This window comes from Salvelinus alpinus, chromosome 8 (genome assembly GCF_045679555.1).
Source record: "Salvelinus alpinus chromosome 8, SLU_Salpinus.1, whole genome shotgun sequence".
NCBI classification, from domain to species: Eukaryota; Metazoa; Chordata; class Actinopteri; order Salmoniformes; family Salmonidae; genus Salvelinus; species Salvelinus alpinus.
This window is the reverse complement of record NC_092093.1, coordinates 64,708,968-64,729,827: the sequence shown is the minus strand read 5'-3', so window position 1 is coordinate 64,729,827 and position 20,860 is coordinate 64,708,968. Positions and strand designations below refer to the sequence as shown.

Here is a 20,860-nt window from a genome sequence, read left to right as displayed (position 1 = left end):
TTTCATTGAAATGTACAGCTGTGTGTCATCCGCATAGCAGTGAAAGTTAACATTATGTTTTCGAATGACATCCCCAAGAGGTAAAATATATAGTAAAAACAATAGTGGTCCTAAAACGGAACCTTGAGGAACACCGAAATGTACAGTTGATTTGTCAGAGGACGAACCATTCACAGAGACAAACTGATATCTTTCCGACAGATAAGATCTAAACCAGGCCAGAACTTGTCCGTGTAGACCAATTTGGGTTTTCAATCTCTCCAAAAGAATGTGGTGATCGATGGTATCAAAGGCAGCATCAAAGGTGTCAGCTAGAGATGATGTGCAGCAGCTTGCAGGGATTTGTAGTTTTGCATGACGTCTACTTTAAAAGAGATTTACGTGGTTATCAAAACGTCACGCCAGGGTAAGCCTACACTAAACACAGCACTTATTTGAAGTGTTTCTAATTTCTATATGGGAAAAATGAATGATGTAAAAATTATTGGAACCATTTCCCTGTTTGACCGCTATGTTTAATGGGTATCATGACACTTCCAATGTGGGGCTCTATGGCTTGAGCAAAGACCGTACAATATGAAGAAAGGCTAAAACTGCTTCTCCAATAGCAATCCCCAATCACGCTTGCAGCCGTTGTCATGGCGACGTTGGCTAGCTAATGCTGCATTCAAAACAACTGGGAACTAGGAAATCTCCGACCTCCGACTTCAGTGAGTTCAAGACTACTGGGAACTTGCAAAGAAAAGAGCTCAGACTGGAAAAAAATGTTTTGAACGGTCATCCAACTCGTGCCTCTTTCTAGATCTCAGACTTTCCAACCTGAAGATCACTGACGTCATGATTTGACCACGTATTTTTCCGAGTTCCCAGTTGTCTTGAACGCACCATAAGCTCATACATAGAAAAACGTTATGGGGTCCAACAGTCGTCTTGCGCCGAACTGTCCATGTGCAGCCTGTCAATTCCACAGGCAGTCCTTCGATATCCTTTTTTGACAAAAATTAACACTCCACAGTATTTATGCAAGTAAAGTCATAATTGTTTTATTTTTTTATCATGAAAGCTGTGATGGAAACAGGTATCCATAATAATTTCATTATGTATACTAGCCTACCAGCACAGCACACCTGCATTGTTTCCGCAAGCTGTTGGCTAGAGCGCACGTGCCAAGTCCAGAGTAGAGACATTTGCTATTCAATAACAGTTTTTGTGACAATCTATAGGTTGAGTTGAAAATGTGATGGAAACACATTGAACTTCAGAACTGTATACGGTACATGAAAACTTAAGTGAAAAGGTACATTTTGTGTGCACTATGTCATCGCACAGTGACTTTTATCTGCAACAAGCCTGTTGGGTGGAAACACACCACTGGTGGAAAAATGTGCATATATTCTTTATGCAGATATTAGATTATTTGCATGAAAATCTGTCGCCAATTGGATGGAAACCTAGCTAGTTTGTCACTTTCACAGAGTTGGAGTAATAACATGTTCAACTACTTATGACGATAGCTATGTTAACATTAATGTGCACAAAGAATTTTAGGTCAACATTTCGAAAGTTGGCATAGAAAATAGATGCAACAATTGCTAGCTAGGGTACGTCTCCATTTAACTATATTGTGTCAATAAATACAGCTGAAAGTCATGGCACTTGGCACAAAAATCTCAAAAACCTACAGAGTCAATAAAAAATGTAGTGATTGAAGTGTTTCCATTACCCATTTAGACAAATTGCGCATTAATAAATTGGCGACAGCCTGATACGCCCTCCCACCGATCTGTTTTATGTCTCAGGTAGCCCACAAAAGCCAGCATGGATGGAATGCAATAATTGACTAATATTTGCCATATTCAAATAATTGTTGAGTACCAACGTATCGCCAAGGTCCATGGTGCCATGGTGAAACTTGCACTCCTGTAGATCTGAAACAATTTGAAGATGAAACTTGCCAGACAACCAGAACAGCAAGGCAAAGCAATTCAGGCATTCAGAAAGTCAGGACAAAAATAGATTTTGCAAAGCAGTGGGCATTAGAATGAAATGTGGAGTGGAGCTTATAGTTACGCGATGACATTAAGTGCCCCGCGTACCTTCAAAAGTATTTGGCAATCATAATTTATTCAAAAAAACAAAACAAAAAAACACAGTTTCCATCACAAATTGGTCGCAATAACAAAAGTTAGACAAAAGAAAATCCACCCGTCTAACAGATATCATTTTTGTCGAGCTTTAGAAAATGTATCAAATGTGTGCCTTCAGGTCTCTCCAGAGATGTTCGATCGGGTTCAAGTCTGGGCTCTGGCTGGGCCACTCAAGGACATTCAGTGACCACTCCTGCATTGTCTTGGCTGTGTGATTAGGGTTGTTGTCCTGTTGGAAGGTGAACCTTCACCCCAGTCTGAGATCCTGAGCACTCTGGAGCAGGTTTTCATCAAGGATCTCTCTGTACTTTGCTCCGTTCATCTTTGCCTCGATCCTGATTAGTCTCCCAGTCCCTGCCGCTGATAAACATCCCCACAACATGATGATGCCACCACCATCCTTCACCGTAGGGATGGTGCCAGGTTTCCTCCAGGCATGACGCTTGTCATTCAGGCCAAAGAGTTCAATCTTGGTTTCATCAGACCAGAGAATCTTGTTTCTCATGGTCTGAGAGTTCTTTAGGTGCCTTTTGGCAAACTCCAAGCGGGCTGTCATGTGCCTTTTACTGAGGAGTGGCTTCTGTCTGGCCACTACCATAAACACCTGATTAGTGGAGTGCTGCAGAGATGGTTGTCCTTCTGGAAGGTTCTCCCATCTCCACAGAGGAGTTCTAGAGCTCTCTCAGAATGACCATTGGGTTCTTTGTCACCTCCCTGACCAAGGCTCTTCTCCACCGATTGCTCAGTTAGGCTGGGCGACGAGCTTTAGGAAGAGTATTGGTGGTTCCAAACTTCTTTCATTTAAGAATGATAGAGGCCACTGTGTTCTTGTGGATCTTCAATGCCACAGACATTTTTTGGTACCCTTCCCCAGATCTGTGCCTCGACACAATCCTGTCTAGGAGCTCGACAGACAATTCCTTCGACCTCATGGCTTGGTTCTTGCTCTGACATGCACTGTCAACTGTGGGACCTTATATAGACAGGGGAGTGCCTTTCCAAATCATGTCCAATCAATTGAATTTAACACAGGTGAACTCCAATCAAGTTGTAGAAACATCTCAAGGATGATCAATGGAAACAGGATGCACCTAAGCTCAATTTTGAGTATTATAGTAAAGGGTCTGAATACTTATGTAAATAAGGTATTTCTTAAAACCTGTTTTCGCTATGTCATTATGGGGTATTGTGCATAGATTGCTGAGGGAAATATTTTATTTAATACATTTACAGTAAGGCTGTAACGTAACAAAATGTGGAAAAAGTCAAGGGGTCTGAATACTTTCTGAAGGCACTGTATATCTGCCGTTTCCATTATCCATGTCGCAATTAATTTCTTTGCTACATTTTTTTTGTAGAACAAACCTGGGTCAATGGAAACTTGCCTAATGGCTTGAATCTAGGTTGTGCCTTTAGAAAAATGAACAACTAAGGAAGAATTCTTCACTTCTTTCATTGACTTCTCAAACCCCAAACCCTTTGGTATTTTTTGGTCTGTTTGCATGCATTCCCTGAAGTCTTGTGTTGGTGCGTACTTAAAAACTCTGTGGTTTGTGCATTTCAGTTGGTCATGACATGCGTGGCCCGATTTGCCTACAGGGGGGTGGAAACTGTGGTTGGACAGCATTGGAGCATTGTCGTGTCAGCAGGCCTATAAATATCACTTATTTGGTCAACCACATGCAGACATTTTCTTCTAATGCTATTTTAATGTTTCCATTCTCAGTAGATAAAACAGGCAAGAAACATTATCAGTGAGACATTTTATGTTTCACACAAAAAGTTCCTATTGGCTTGGCAATATTTACACATAAGTAGATGATAATTTCCATTAAGAAAAATTGGTGGCACTTGCTTTAACTCTTTACAAGTATTTTTGTGGTAGTGGAAGAAGTTTAAACTGTTTTACTTAAGCCAAGCAGTTAAATATAGTAAAAGTTAAATTTGATAAAATAATTGGTTTGATTACTTTGATACAGGAGTGCAGGAGAATTATAAGAAGAAGAAGAGTCGCAAGTCCCACCTAATTAATTAATAGATATTTGGTGATATGGGGTGTATTCATTACGCATATTCTGTTGCAAAATGTTTTGTATGTTGCAAAGTGTTTCTCGACACAGAAACTGTTTCTCGACACAGAAACTGTTTCTCGACACAGAAACTGTTTCTCGACACAGAAACGATTTTGCAACGATAAAAGAGGTTGGACAAATTCAGGTAGGTCTATTCCAGTTTCGTTCCATTTGCTCCGTTTGCTTCCATTTAGTTTTTAGACGGTAAATGGTTTCCATTGCAAGACGTAATGGTTACTGGTCCTCTGGTTCAGTGAAAGTGAAACACACTGTCTACAGCAGGGGACCTTGCAGAGAGGTGAGAAAACAAGTGTGACAAAAACAAGTGGATGTGTGTGAGCGTGAGTGTGTATGTCTGTGTAGCCCCAGACTGAGTCAGGTGGGGGGGGGGGGGGGGGGGGGGGTTTATGTTACAACAACACACAGTTGGTTATATAACAGCATTTTAATTTAGTTAGGGAAAAATAGATAAAAAATGGTGTTTACAAACTTTTTAAAATTTAAGCTAGGAACATTTACACATTACAGCTTAGTCTTATCCAGAGTAGGCCTAAATCTTTACAAGTAAATAAACTCTATTCGGAATACCACAGTGACAAAAAGATATTCATGTTTCTAAATTCATACGATGAATGACAACAGTCAATTATATGGGATGTCTCTATGGAGTGTGTGTGCACTGATACTATTCAGTCACAAGATGATATATACATATTATACATACACTGACTCTCACAAACCCACATACATTTAGATACACTACATACGCACACACACATAGACACAACACATACACGCATACTGACGCCACACACACACATATGCTCCTCTGTTCTTTATTTCACTCTTATTATTATCTATCCTGATGCCTAGTCACTTTACCCTGCCTTTATGCACATACAGTATCTACCTCAAAAACCTCGTACTTCTACACATTGATATGGTACTGATACTAGTACTCCCTGTTACCCCACTCTCCGAAGGTGTCTCCGGGAGAGTGGAATATGCAATACACTAATTTCTAATTCACACATGCGTATTAATACACACTTGTAGATGTGTAAGATAGGACAAATATATGCACCCACCAAAATAAAAAAAATTATGATATACGTAGCTTCATTCTTGTTTTTTTCTTCCTTTTGTGTTACTATATATTTTATAGTATATAAATATATATATTTTTTTTTTTTGATTCAGCATAGTTGGGAAGGGCTCGTAAGCAAGCATTTCACAGTAAAGTCTACACCCATTGTGTATGTGACAAATAAAATTAGATTTTAACTTCCACTTCAACAACCAGACAAACACTATTCTCTCTGACAATCTCAGTATCCCTGGCACACAGAACAGCACACAACACATTGCATAAGGCAGGAGCGAGACCAAAAATCAGCCCTGGCATTTCTAACACACCAGCCCATTTTTTCCCTTTTGAGGTCCCAATTATTAGCCAGATAATGATAATTTAGCTAAAAAATATATATGAATTAGACAGGCCTTATGGGCTAAAATTTGACCAGCTCATCTGGCATTTGCTCGAAATGCTAGATGACCAGTCCGCCCCTGGCATCAGGATAAAAATGTAAAAAACCTGCCTGAAGGCACCACACCTAGATATTTACAGGCTCATAGGTCAGGGGTGTGCTGCTGAATCAAGAGGGCAGGACAACAACGTAGTCTGATGCATCCACATCTAGACAAGAGAGGGACAGAGAAAGGACACAAGTAGTGAGTGGCTATTTAAGGATGATAACAATCTGGACATCTGATAAAGGTCTGAAAAAAGTAAGTGACAGATGGAAGTGAAACTAACAGACAATGTTACTTACTTTCATAATCAGGCACCTCATCGATGACATTGGGGGCGGGAAGTTGTAGCAGTGTCTTCCTCTTGACTGAGTGGCGCAGATGCTGAGCCAATCCCTGCCCCCGACGCTTATAATGGCGGACCAGCTCCTCTAACGTCTTAAAGAATTTCTCCTCTACACCAGACGCTGTCTATACACAGACAGACAGACCATCAGAAACACACACAAACACAAGCGTGCGCGCACACACACACACACACACACACAGGGTGTACCTGCAGGGTGTAGCTTCCAGTGTGGGTCTGGAGGATTCTGTAGGTATACACCACCTTCTTTTTACTGCAGAAACACAACACACAAATACAGCACCAGTCAAACGTTTGAACACACCTACTCATTCAAGGGTTTTTATTTTTACTATTTTCTACATTGTAGAATAATGGTGAAGACATCAAAACTATGAAATAACACATATGGAATCATGTAGTAACCAAAAAAGTGCTAAACAAATCAAAATATATTTTTTAGATTTGAGATTCTTCAAAGTAGCCACCCTTTGCCTTGATGACAGCTTTGCACATGCTTGGCATTCTAACAACCAGCTTAATCTGGAATGCTTTTCCAACAGTCTTGAAGGAGTTCCCACATATGCTGAGCACTTGTTGGATGCTTTTCCTTCACTCTGCAATCCAACTCATCCCAAACCATCTCAATTGGTTCGAGATCGGGTGATTGATTGTGGAGGCCAGGTCATCTGATGCAGCACTCCATCACTCTCCTTCTTGGTCAAATAGCCTTTACACAGCCTGGAGGTGTGTTGGGTCATTGTCCTGTTGAAAAACAAATTATAGTTCCACTAAACGCAAACCAGATGGGATGGCGTATCGCTGCAGAATGTGCCTTGAATTCTAAATAAATCACAGAAAGTGTCACCAGCAAAGCGCCATCACACATCCTACTACATGCTTCATGGTGAGAACCACACATGTGGAGATCATCTGTTCACGTACTCTGCGTCTCAAAGACACGGCGGTTGGAACCAAAAATCTAAAATTTGGACTCATCAGACCAACGGACAGATTTCCACCGATATAATATCCATTGCTCGTGTTTCTTGGCTCAAGCAAGTCTCTTCTTATTATTGGTGTCCTTCAGTAGTGGGTTCTTTGCAGCAATTCGACCATGAAGGCCTGATTCACGTAGTCTCCTCTGAACAGTTGATGTTGAGATGTGTCTGTTACCTGAACTCTGTGAAGCATTTATTATGGACTGCAATTTCTGAGGCTGGTAAATCTAATGAACTTTTTCTCTGCAGCAGAAGTACCTCTCTCTGGGTCTTCCTATCCTGTGGCGGTCCTCATTAGAGCCAGTTTCATCATAGAGCTTGATGGTTTTTGCGTAATGACTGACCTTCATGTCTTAAAGTAATGATGGACTGTCATTTCTCTTTGCTTATTTTAGCTGTTCTTGCCATAATATGGACTTGGTGTAGCGATGTGCGCTGAGAGTCAGGAAGCAAGTACAGTGAGTGAATATTTAATAAAGTAACGGAACATAATACAAAACAAGAAACACTAACAGCATACAGACATGAAACAGAAACAACATCTGGGGAATGAACCAAAGGGAGTGACACAAATAGGGCAGGTAATCAAGGAGGTGATGGAGTCCAGGTGAGTGTCATTAGGCGCTGATGCACGTGACAGGTGTGCGCAATAAACAGCAGCCTGGTGACTTAGAGGCGAGAGAGGGAGCACACGTGACACATTGTCTTTTACCAAATAGAGCTATCTTCTGTATACCAACCCTGACTTGTCGTCACAACACAACTGATTGGCTCAAACGCATTAATAAGGAAAGAAATTCCACAAATTAACTTTTAACAAGGCACACTTGATAATTGAAATGCATTCCATGTGACTACCTCATGAAGCTGGCTGAGAGAATGCCAAGAGTGGGCAAAGCTGTCATCAAGGCAAAGGGTGGCTACTTTGAAGAATCATCGGATGGGGCCACAGTGTCTCCTGACCCCTCCTGTCTCCGCCTCCAGTATTTATGCTGCAGTAGTTTATGTGTCGGGGGGCTAGGGTCAGTTTGTTATATCTGGAGTACTTCTCCTGTCTTATCCGGTGTCCTGTGTGAATTCAAGTATGCTCTCTCTAATTCTCTCTTTCTCTCTTTCTTTCTCTCTCTCAGAGGACCTGAGCCCTAGGACCATGCCTCAGGACTACCTGGCACGATGACTCCTTGCTGTCCCCAGTCCACCTGGCCGTGCTGCTGCTCCAGTTTCAACTGTTCTGCCTGCGGCTATGGAACCCTGACCTGTCCACCGGACGTGCTACCTGTCCCAGACCTGCTGTTTTCAACTCTCTAGAGAATGCAGGAGCGGTAGAGATACTCTTACTGATCGGCTATAAAAAGCCAACTGACATTTACTCCTGAGGTGCTGACTTGCTGCACCCTCAACAACTACTGTGATTATTATTATTATCAGGTTATACAATACACTTATGTTTTGTTCGAAAATGTGCATATTTAGAGCTGCAAACCGTGGTTATACATTGTGAATATGTAGCATCGATTCACCAAATTGTCCGGAGCTATTTTGGACACTCACCTAATCTGACCAAAGAACTCATCATAAACTTTACTAAAAAATACATGTTGGACAGCAAATGAAAGATACACTAGTTCTTAATGCAACCGCCGTGTTAGATTTTTAAAAATAACTTTACCATAACAAACAGCTTACGTTATAGCGAGACAGCGCCCGCAAAAAGGGCGAAAAATAGGACTCAACATTTTCCACAGAAATACAAAATAACATCATAAATTGTTCTTACTTTTGCTGAGCTTCCATCAGAATCTTGTACAAGGAGTCCTAGGTCCAGAATAAATCGTTGTTAGGTTTTCTCCTGTCGAATTAGCACCCTTAGCTAGCCATGTGGCGCGAACATGCCCATCTTCTCCTGACACAAAGAAAGGAAAATTCCAAAAGTCGCAATAAACGTTGAATAAACTGATACAACTCGGTTGAAAAAAACTACTTTATGATGTTTTTATCACATGTATCAAATAAAATAAGAGCCGGAGATATCCACCGTGTATACCGAACGCTTTTCAGAAACCAATGTCGATGTACTTCGCGCGCCAGAGAAGACAAAGAAATTTCCAGACCTGCCACTCCAAGAGCTCTTGTTCGACCTCAGATCAAGCTAGACACCCCATTCCACCTTCCACTGCCTGTTGACATCTAGTGGAAGGCGTTTGCAGTGCATGCATATCCATAAATATTAGGCAATTGAATAGGCAGGCCCTGGAACAGAGCATTGTTTTCAGATTCTTCACTTCCTGTCTGGAAGTTTGCTGCCAAATGAGTTCTGTTTTACTCACAGATATAATTCAAACAGTTTTAGAAACTTGAGAGTGTTTTCTATCCAATAGTAATAATAATATGCATATTGTACGATCTAGAATAGAGTACGAGGCCGTTTAAATTGGGCACGATTTTTTCCCAAAGTGAAAACAGCGCCCCCTATTCACAAGAAGTTTTAAAGAAGGATTTTTAAGCCTTGAGACATTTGAGACATGGATTGTGTATGTGTGCCATTCAGAGGGTAAATTGGCAAAACAAAATATTCAAGTTCGACACCTTGTAGAATCCATCCCCTGACGAATTGAGGCTTTTCTGAGGGCAAAAGGGGGAGCAACTCAATATTAGGAAGGTGTTCCTAATGTTTTGTGCACTCAGTGTATACATATTATATACAAATAAAAACTTCAATGTTTGATAGATGGTAGCACAGAACTCTGTAGAAGCTTCTCTCTTAGACTTGTATGCCAGAGATCTACCGGTATAAACTACAGTCGTGGCCAAAAGTTTTGAGAATGACACAAATATTAATTTTCACAAAGTCTGCTGCCTCAGTTTGTATGATGGCAATTTGCATATACTCCAGAATGTTATGACGAGTGATCAGATGAATTGCAATTAATTGCAAAGTCCCTCTTTGCCATGCAAATGAACTGAATCCCCCCAAAAATATTTCCACTGCATTTCAGCCCTGCCACAAAAGGACCAGCTGACATCATGTCAGTGATTCTCTCGTTAACACAGGTGTGAGTGTTGACGAGGACAAGGCTGGATATCACTCTGTCATGCTGATTGAGTTCGAATAACAGACTGGAAGCTTCAAAAGGAGGGTGGTGCTTGGAATCATTGTTCTTCCTCTGTCAACTATGGTTACCTGGAAGGAAACATGTGCCGTCATCATTGCTTTACACAAAAAGGGCTTCACAGGCAAGGAAATTGCTGCCAGTAAGATTGCACCTAAATCAACCATTTATCGGATCATCAAGAACTTCAAGGAGAGCGGTTCAATTGTTGTGAAGAAGGCTTCAGGGCGCCCAAGAAAGTCCAGCCAGCACCAGGACCGTCTCCTAAAGTTGATTCAGCTGCGGGATCGGGGCACCACCAGTACAGAGCTTGCTCAGGAATGGCAGCAGGCAGGTGTGAGTGCATCTGCACGCACAGTGAGGAGAAGACTTTTGGAGGATGACCTGGTGTCAAGAAGGGCAGCAAAGAAGCCACTTCTCTCCAGGAAAAACATCAGGGACAGACTGATATTCTGCAAAAGGTACAGGGATTGGACTGCTGAGGACTGGGGTAAAGTTATTTTCTCTGATGAATCCCCTTTCCGATTGTTTGGAGCATCCGGAAAAAAGCTTGTCCGGAGAAGACAAGGTGAGCGCTACCATCAGTCCTGTGTCATGCCAACAGTAAAGCATCCTGAGACTATTCATGTGAGGGGTTGCTTCTCAGCAAAGGGAGTGGGCTCACTCACAATTTTGCCTAAGAACACAGCCATGAATAAAGAATGGTACCAACACATCCTCCGAGAGCAACTTCTCCCAACCATCCAGGAACAGTTTGGTGACGAACATTGCCTTTTCCAGCATGATGGAGCACCTTGCCATAAGACAAAAGTGATAACTCAGTGGCTCGGGGAACAAAACATCGATATTTTGGGTCCATGGCCAGGAAACTCCCCAGACCTTAATCCCATTGAGAACTTGTGGTCAATCCTCAAGAGGCGGGTGGACAAACAAAACCCCCAAAATTCTGACAAACTCCAAGCATTGATTATGCAAGAATGGGCTGCCATCAGTCAGGATGTGGCCCAGAAGTTAATTGACAGCATGCCAGGGCGGATTGCAGAGGTCTTAAAAAAGAAGGGTCAACTCTGCAAATATTGACTCTTTGCATCAACTTCATGTAATTGTCAATAAAAGCCTTTGACACTTATGAAATGCTTGTAATTATACTTCAGTATTCCATAGTAACATCTGACACTGAAGCAGCAAACTTTGTGGAAATAAAAATTTGTGTCATTCTCAAAACTTTTGGCCACGACTGTACATGGCCAAAAGCATGTGGAAATCCCTTCAAATTTCAGCCACACCCATTGCTGACAGGTGTACAAAATCAAGCACACAGCCATACAATCTCCAGAGACAAACATTGGCAGTAGATACAGTGGGGCAAAAAAGTATTTAGTCAGCCACCAATTGTGCAAGTTCTCCCACTTAAAAAGATGAGAGAGGCCTGTAATTTTCATCATAGGTACACTTCAACTATGACAGACAAAATGAGGAAAACAAATCCAGAAAATCACATTGTAGGATTTTTTATGAATTTATTTGCAAATTATGGTGGAAAATAAGTATTTGGTCACCTACAAACAAGCAAGATTTCTGGCTCTCACAGACCTGTAACTTCTTCTTTAAGAGGCTCCTCTGTCCTCCACTTGTTACCTGTATTAATGGCACCTGTTTGAACTTGTTATCAGTATAAAAGACACCTGTCCACAACCTCAAACAGTCACACTCCAAACTCCACTATGGCCAAGACCAAAGAGCTGTCAAAGGACACCAGAAACAACATTGTAGACCTGCACCAGGCTGGGAAGACTGAATCTGCAATAGGTAAGCAGCTTGGTTAGAAGAAATCAACTGTGGGAGCAATTATTAGGAAATGGAAGACATACAAGACCACTGATAATCTCCCTCGATCTGGGGCTCCACGCAAGATCTCACCCCGTGGGGTCAAAATGATCACAAGAACGGTGAGCAAAAATCCCAGAACCACACGGGGGGACCTAGTGAATGACCTGCAGAGAGCTGGGACCAAAAGTAACAAAGCCTACCATCAGTAACACACTACGCCGCCAGGGACTCAAATCCTGCAGTGCCAGACGTGTCCCCCTGCTTAAGCCAGTACATGTCCAGGCCCGTCTGAAGTTTGCTAGAGAGCATTTGGATGATCCAGAAGAAGATTGGGAGAATGTCATATGGTCAGATGAAACCAAAATATAACTCAACTCGTCGTGTTTGGAGGACAAAGAATGCTGAGTTGCATCCAAAGAACACCATACCTACTGTGAAGCATGGGGGTGGAAACATCATGCTTTGGGGCTGTTTTTCTGCAAAGGGACCAGGACGACTGATCCGTGTAAAGGAAAGAATGAATGGGGCCATGTATCGTGAGATTTTGAGTGAAAACCTCCTTCCATCAGCAAGGGCATTGAAGATGAAACGTGGCTGGGTCTTTCAGCATGACAATGATCCCAAACACACCGCCCGGGCAACGAAGGAGTGGCTTCGTAAGAAGCATTTCAAGGTCCTGGAGTGGCCTAGCCAGTCTCCAGATCTCAACCCCATAGAAAATCTTTGGAGGGAGTTGAAAGTCCGTGTTGCCCAGCAACAGCCCCAAAACATCACTGCTCTAGAGGAGATCTGCATGGAGGAATGGGCCAAAATACCAGCAACAGTGTGTGTGAACCTTGTGAGGACTTACAGAAAACGTTTGACCTCTGTCATTGCCAACAAAGGGTATATAACAAAGTATTGAGATAAACTTTTGTTATTGACCAAATACTTATTTTCCACCATAATTTGCAAATAAATTCATTAAAAATCCTATAATGTGATTTTCTGGATTTTCTTTTCTCATTTTGTCTGTCATAGTTGAAGTGTACCTATGATGAAAATTACAGGCCTCTCTCATCTTTTTAAGTGGGAGAACTTGCACAATTGGTGGCTGACTAAATACTTTTTTGCCCCACTGTATATAGCAATAAAATCTGTACCATAGAATAAGAATAAGTTAGAGGAAAAACAAAAAGAAAGGAACTTATTCAAGAAATAATATATTATAACAATAAACATTTAACATTTACATTTAAGTCATTTAGCAGACGCTCTTATCCAGAGCGACTTACAAATTGGTGCATTCACCTTATGACATCCAGTGGAACAACCACTTTACAATAGTGCATCTAAATCTTTTAAGGGGGGGGGGGGTCAGAAGGATTACTTTATCCTATCCTAGGTATTCCTTGAAGAGGTGGGGTTTCAGGTGTCTCCGGAAGGTGGTGATTGACTCCGCTGTCCTGGCGTCGTGAGGGAGTTTGTTCCACCATTGGGGTGCCAGAGCAGCGAACAGTTTTGACTGGGCTGAGCGGGAACTGTACTTCCTCAGTGGTAGGGAGGCGAGCAGGCCAGAGGTGGATGAACGCAGTGCCCTTGTTTGGGTGTAGGGCCTGATCAGAGCCTGAAGGTACTGAGGTGCCGTTCCCCTCACAGCTCCGTAGGCAAGCACCATGGTCTTGTAGCGGATGCTACAATAAATTAAAGCGAAGAGGACTGGCCACCCCTCATAGCCTGGTTCCTCTCTAGGTTTCTTCCTAGGTTTTGGCCTTTCTAGGGAGTTTTTCCTAGCCACCGTGCTTCTACACCTGCATTGCTTGCTGTTAGGGGTTTTAGGCTGGGTTTCTGTACAGCACTTTGAGATATCAGCTGATGTACGAAGGGCTATATAAATACATTTGATTTGATTTGAAAGCGAACTGGATGGAATATGGGGGAAAATGCACCAAATAATGTTTTATTCTTCAACATAGAAATACTCACAAAAATAATTGACTGAAACTTGTTACAAATGTCACCCATGTTCACCAAATTATATTTTGAAAGAAGCAAAGTAAGCAAAGTACTTTAAGCATATGTTTTCCTTTCATCTCCACTAACAAGTTAATTGTAAAGATTTTTTTTAATAATGTAAAATGAACAGCTGTACAGAAAGAATAATGTGAATGCCAAATTACAGAGGAGGAACTTCTTGATGCAATTAAAGCCTTTAAGTCTGGGAAAAGTCTAAGGCTAGATGGCATACCAGTTGAGGGATACCAAACCTTTTTTGATGTACTCAGAGGACCATTATTAGCATGTTTTAACCACTCCTATACAAATGGTAGATTATTAGATTCTCAACAAGGTCTGATTTCATTATTACTGAAACAGGACCCAAGTGGTAAATATAAAGATCCAGTCCATTTAAAAAATTGGAGGCCCCTTACACTTCAGTGTTGTGATGCAAAAAATTCGAGAAAAATTCATAGCGCATAGAATTAAAAAGGTATTGTCGTATATTATTCATCCTAATCAGACAGGTTTTTTACATGGACAATAAATTGGAGATAATATAAGACAAGTACTGGAAACAATAGAACACTATGAAAAATCAGTGAAACATTGCCTGGTTGTCACGCCCTGGCCTTAGTATTCTTTGTTTTCTTTATTATTTTAGTTAGGTCAGGGTGTGACATGGGTATTTATGTGGGTTTTGTAGTGTCCAGAGTGATTGTAAGGTTTAGGGGGTTTATTTAGAGTAGTTGGCTTTATGTTTAGTATAGTTGTCTAGCTGTGTCTATGTTGTGTGTAGTTGTCTAGGAAAGTCTATGGTTGCCTGAATGGGTTCCCAATTAGAGACAGCTGGTTTCTGTTGTCTCTGATTGGGAGCCATATTTAAGGTAGCCATAGGCTTTCATGTGATGTGGGTAATTGTCTATGTAGAACGTTTGTAGCCTGTATGTATGTGCACAACGTTTGTAGCTTCACGGTTGTTTTGTTAGTTTGTATAGTGTTTTGTGTCGTGTTCATCTTCGTGGTGTTATTAAAAGAAGATGGCTTATTTTCCAAATGCTGCGTTTTGGTCCGTCTCTCAACCACACGATCGTGACACTGGTATTCATAGCTGACTTTAAAAAGGCTTTTGATAAAGTACTACTGGAATTTATATTTAAATTCCTGGAATATTTAAATTTTGGAAAATCTCATATACAATGGGTTAAAGTTATATATATATAGTAACCCTAGGTGTAAAATAGTAAATAATGTATATTTCTCAGAAAGTATTAAACTGTCAAGAGGAGTAAAACAAGGTTGTCCACTATCGGCATATCTATTTATTATGGCATCAAAATGTTATCTATTAAAATCAGATCCAATAATACTATCAAGGGCCTAGAAATCCAGTGCTTAACAACAAAAGTGTCATTGTACGCTGATGATTCATGTTTTCTTTTAAATCCACAATTTGGATCCCACCACAGCCTCATAGAGGATCTATATACATTTTCTAACCTTTCTGGATTACAATCAAATTATGATAAATGTACCATATTACGTATTGGATCACAAGAAAATATCTAACTCTTACATTACCGTATAGTTTACCAATAAAATGGTCTGATGGTGAAGTGCACATACTCAGTGTTCATATCCCGAAAAAAAAAATGCTCTCACTACAATTCATTTTTATAGTAAATTAGCAAAATAAATACGATCTTGCTACTGTGGAAAGGAAAATACCTGCCTATTAGTGGAAAAATCACCCTGATAACTCTTTAGTCATATCCCAGTTTACCTATTTGCTTATGGCCTTGCCTACACCTAGCGAACAGTTTTTTGAATTATATGAGCAAAAAATATTCAATTTTATTTGGAATGGCAAGGCAGACAAAATTAAATGGGACTATTGGTATAATATGTCACACATGCAGCTAACAAAAATATATGTAAATATATGCTCTATTGTAAATATATGTATCTATGTCTATGTAAATATATGCTCTATTCAAAATTACAACCAACTAATTGCAGCATTACTCCAAAAATGGAAGAGGCAAGTGGAAGGGGGAGAAAGTAAGGAACTTGTCTGTCTGCCCTGCATTAAAGACCAAAATTGGCTAAAGAAAATTGTGATAAATAAAAAGAATACCAGTTTCATTTAAGGACCAAAACATCTACAGCTGTGCCATATAGATTGCAAAATAGTTGGGAAGAGATTTTCAATGTACCGATTCCATGGCACATGGTTTATGAACTGATACAGAAAACAACTCTGGATTCAAAACTTTGAGTTTTTCCATTTAAATTATTATACAAAATTATTGCAACCAATAGAATGTTATATATATGGGGGATACAACCATGCCAGTTCTGCAGATTTAGCTGCGAAGAGACAGAATCATTAGATCATTTTCAGTTTTTGGTCGCAGTTTCAGGAATGGCTGAAGAATTGCAACATTTACCTGGAGCTAACTCTGCAAATAGCACTGCTGGGTGATTTAAAAAGTCATAGTCAATCAATCAATACTATAATAGTACTCTTAGCAAAAAATGTTTATCTTTAATTTAAAATATGTAGAATCTGTAAGATTAGAAAGGTTCAGATCTTTTGTGAAGCATCATAGCACAGTTGAACATTTATGGCAAATAGAAACTGGATGGTGTTCAGAGATAGATGGGAGGGGTTGAGTGGAGCTGAAGGATGGGACTAAAAACAAACAAAAGATAACTATTGTAATATATACTGTATCCGTAAAATGTATATAGTATGTATAAGCTGGAAGTAGAAGCCTAAGTGTTGTTGTCCACTAGTTTACTCCAATTAGGGGAGGGGTGGCAGGGTCAGGGGAAAATAATATAGAACTTTATTTTTCTTAATTAAAAAAAAAAATATATATTTACAGAAAGAAAATATATGGGGGATTGGAAATGATGGAGACCATTACGTTGATGGAAGCCACAATCTATATGCAATAAAAAAATATATAATAATAATAAAATAGAATAGAATGACTTTCAACATGGCACCGTTATAGGATGCCACCTTTCCAACAAGTCAGTTCATCAAATTTCTGCCCTGCTTGAGCTGCCTGGTCAACTGTAAGTGCTGTTATTATGAAGTGGAAACGTGTAGGAGTAACAACGTCTCAGTCACGACGTGGTAGGCCACACAAGCTCACAGAATGGGACCGCCCAGAGTGCTGAAGCGCGTAGCTCGTAAAAATCGTCTGTCCTCAGTTGCAACACTCAATACAGAGTTCCAAACTGCCTCTGGAAGCAATGTCAGCACAATAACTGTTCATCGGGAGTTTCATGAAATGGGTTTCCATGGCCAATCAGCCGCACACAAGCCTAAGATCCCAATGAGCAATGCGAAGCGTTGGCTGGAGTGGTGTAAAGCTCACCGCCATTGGGATCTGGAGCAGTGGAAACGCATTCTCTGGAGTGATGAATCATGCTTCGCCATCTGGCAGTCCGGTGGATGAATCTTGGTTTGGCAGATGCCAGGAGAACACTACCTGCCCGAATGCATAGTGCCAACTATAAAGTTTGATGTAGGAAGAATAATGGTCTGGGGCTGTTTTTCATGGTTCGGGCTAGGCCCCTTAGTTCCAGTGAAGGGAAATCTTAATGCTACAGCATACAATGACATTCTAGACAATTCTGTGCTTCCAACTCTGTGGCAACAGTTTGGGGAAGGTTCTTTCCTGTTTCAGCATGACAATGCACCCATGCACAAAGTGAGGTCCATACAGAAACGGTTTGTTGAGATCGATGTGGAAGAACTTGACTGACCTGCACAGATCCCTGACCTCAACTCCATCGAACACCATTGGGATGAATTGGAATGCTGACTGCGAGACAGGCCTAAACGCCCAACATTAGTGCCCAACCTCAATAATGCTCTTCTGTATGAATGGAAGCAAGTCCCTGCAGCAAAGTTTCGACATCAAGTGGAAAGCCTTCCAAGAAGAGTGGACGCTGTTATAGCAGCAAAGTGGGGAACAACTCCATATTAATGCCCATGTTTGACGAGCAAGTGTCCACATACAATTAACCATGGAGGGTAGGGGGCTGTACTGATCTTGGAGTGTGTGATGTGTAAGGTTATTTGTTACCCTTCTTCCTCACTCATTTTTTTATAGATGTCACAGGGGTTCCTGGCTTTCTCCAATGAGTACTGACTAGTGTTCCCTAGAGCACCAAACCACCCTACAATATTAAAACTAGGATGGATTCTATAAAGCATTTATAAAATGCTTGGACGATGGATTGTTGTACATTAAACGTCCTACATTTCTGTAAAAAGAACAAGGAGTGTAATACTCACTAGACACACAGACACATGGCTCCTTGGATGGTTTCGCTGTCTCTGAGGAGGTAGGCTCCATCCTTCCCCTTCTTCCCCAGCAGACCCTCACAGTCCAGTTTACTGATCGCCCCGTGGTACATCAATAGAGGCGATGCCATTGTAACTATCCCAACAGCGGGGCAACGGGGTCAACACCCTTCCTCTCTACCTCTCTTCCTGTATCAGTCCACTCAGAGGCCTGGTCCTCCCACTCTCCTCAGTCAGTCCTCACCTCTTCTTTTGATACTCTCCCCTGCTTCTTCACTCTTCTCTTTCTCACCTGTCCTCTCCTCTCCCTGTGTTCTCTGTCTCCTCACCCCAGAGAGAAGCTAGCAGTGGTAGCGTTGGTAAAGTTACTCTCTGATAATCAATCAACCAATCTCTCCATAATCTGCAGTGAGATCAGAGACAGACACAGACAGAGAACGCTCTTCAAAGGTTCAATATCTCACAGACCCTCTTTCAAAAGTGCCTCTGTGGCCACAAGATCACAGGAAGTGTGTGAAAGAGAGAGAGAGAGAGAGAGAGAGAGAGAGAGAGAGAGAGAGAGAGAGAGAGAGACAGACAAGAAAAGGGCAACCAGTGAAGAACAAACACCATTGTGAATACAACCATATTTATGTTTATTTATTTTCCCTTTTGTACTTTAACTATTTGCACATAATATGACATTTGAAATGTCTTTATTGTTTTGGAAATGTTGTGACTGTAATGTTTACTGTTAATTTTTATTGTTTATTCCACTTTTGTTTATTATCTACTTCACTTGTTTTGGCAATGTTAACATATGTTTTAAATGCCAATAAAGCCCCTTGAATTGAATTCAAAATTGAATTGAGAAAGAGAGAGAGAGCATGCGCTTGGTGGGTTATAAACGAATTAGCTATTGAGAGGAAGACAGTTTCCCCCTTGTGGGGGAAGGCATGTATGAAGGCATGTAAGTGTAGGCCAGTTTACCAGTTCTGACGAGAAGTAGCCTAGCTACCCTGGGCTGACCTTTCTGAGCTCCGTGCTCCCGCTTCCATTCCCTGCTCAAGTTCAAGCCTTCGGACAAGATTTTATTTGTGAAGTGGACATGAGCACTGAGCAGTCAAAGCAGGAAAACGAGGTCGGGGGATGGTAAGAAAGATTGTCAGTAGATGGAGTACACCTACAACTGGTCTGGAAGTTACTTTTCGTAGCTGGTTAGGAGAACATAACCTAACCCTCTTCCTAACCTTAACTTAATTCTTCTAACCTGTTATGTTAATTATCCTAACCTACCACCAGGTTAGATAATCAGTGTTGCTGCTAGTCACTCTCAAAATAACTCAGTTGCTGGACAGTAGCTCATACTTAGTTTTCCAATGTTTACAGACTGATTAACCTACTTCTATTCAACCAGAGTCAGAATGCCCTGTAACCAGTGTTGGGGGTAACACGTTACTTTTATGAGTAACAGAGTAAAGTAACAAGTAATATTATTACAGTTACTTTTGTGTGTGTGTGTGTGTTGAATACAACAGGTGTAGACCTTACAGGGAAATACTTACTTACAAGCCCTTAACCAACAATGCAGTTTTAAGAAAAATACCAACAAAAAAATAAGAAATAAAAGTAACAAATAATTAAAGAGCAGCAGTAAAATAACAATAGTGAGACTATATACAGGGGGTACCCGGTACAGAGGCAATGTGCAGGTGCACCGGTTAGTCGGGGTAATTGTGGTAATATGTACATGTAGGTAGAGTTATTAAAGTGACTATGCATAGATAATAAACAGAGTAGCAGCAGCATAAAAGAGGGGGGCAATGCAAATAGTCTGGGTAGCCATTTGATTAGATGTTCAGGAGTCTTATGGCTTGTTTAAAAGCCTCTTGGTCCTAGACTAGGCGCTCCGGTACCACTTGCCATACGGTAGCAGAGAGAATCAATCAATCAATCAATCAAATGAATTTATAAAGCCCTTTATACATCAGCCGATGTCACAAAGTGCTATACAGAAACCCAGCCTAAAACCCCGAACTGTCACGCTGGAGAGACGAAGCAGGTACGGGGAGTCATGGAACCAGACAGGAACAGCGTCAGCAAACGAGTAACACAGAGAAAAAACAATTAATGCAGCAGCGGGGAACAGAGCAGGGGAACTGACAAATATAGGGGAGGAAATAAACAGGTGATGAGTGAGTCCAGGGGAGTCCAATAACGCTGATGCGCGTGACGAGGGAAGGCAGGTGTGCGTAATAGTTGGCAGGAGTGCGTGATGCAGGGCAACCTGGCGCCCTCAAGCGCCAGGTGGGGGAAGAGCGGGAGCAGACGTGACAGTACCCCCCTCTCTAGGGGCGCCAGGCTCTAGAACCGGCCGAGACATGGGCGCTGGGCAAGCCGGTTGGGGCGTAGAATCCCAGCGAACCGGCAGGAGCGTGGGAGCCTGGCGAGCCGGCTGAGGCATGGAAGCCCGACAATCTGGCTGAGGCAAGACGCTTGTCAATCCCGCTGCAGAGAGGGAGCCCGAAGATCCGGTGGAGT

General features: G+C 41.4%; 1 protein-coding gene across 1 annotated transcript; it reads right to left on the bottom strand.

The window, feature by feature from the left end:
- Positions 1 to 4,652: 4,652 nt before the first annotated feature.
- On the bottom strand, positions 4,653 to 18,819 carry LOC139583502 (SH2 domain-containing protein 1B-like). Its single transcript, XM_071414656.1, has 4 exons — positions 18,332 to 18,819; positions 6,306 to 6,369; positions 6,052 to 6,220; positions 4,653 to 5,915 (listed from the first exon to the last, which is right to left on the bottom strand). Exons 1-4 carry the CDS (start codon positions 18,469 to 18,471, stop codon positions 5,875 to 5,877), a joined length of 414 nt encoding a protein of 137 aa, XP_071270757.1. The 5' UTR covers positions 18,472 to 18,819; the 3' UTR covers positions 4,653 to 5,874.
- Between the last annotated feature and the right edge of the window lie 2,041 nt (positions 18,820 to 20,860).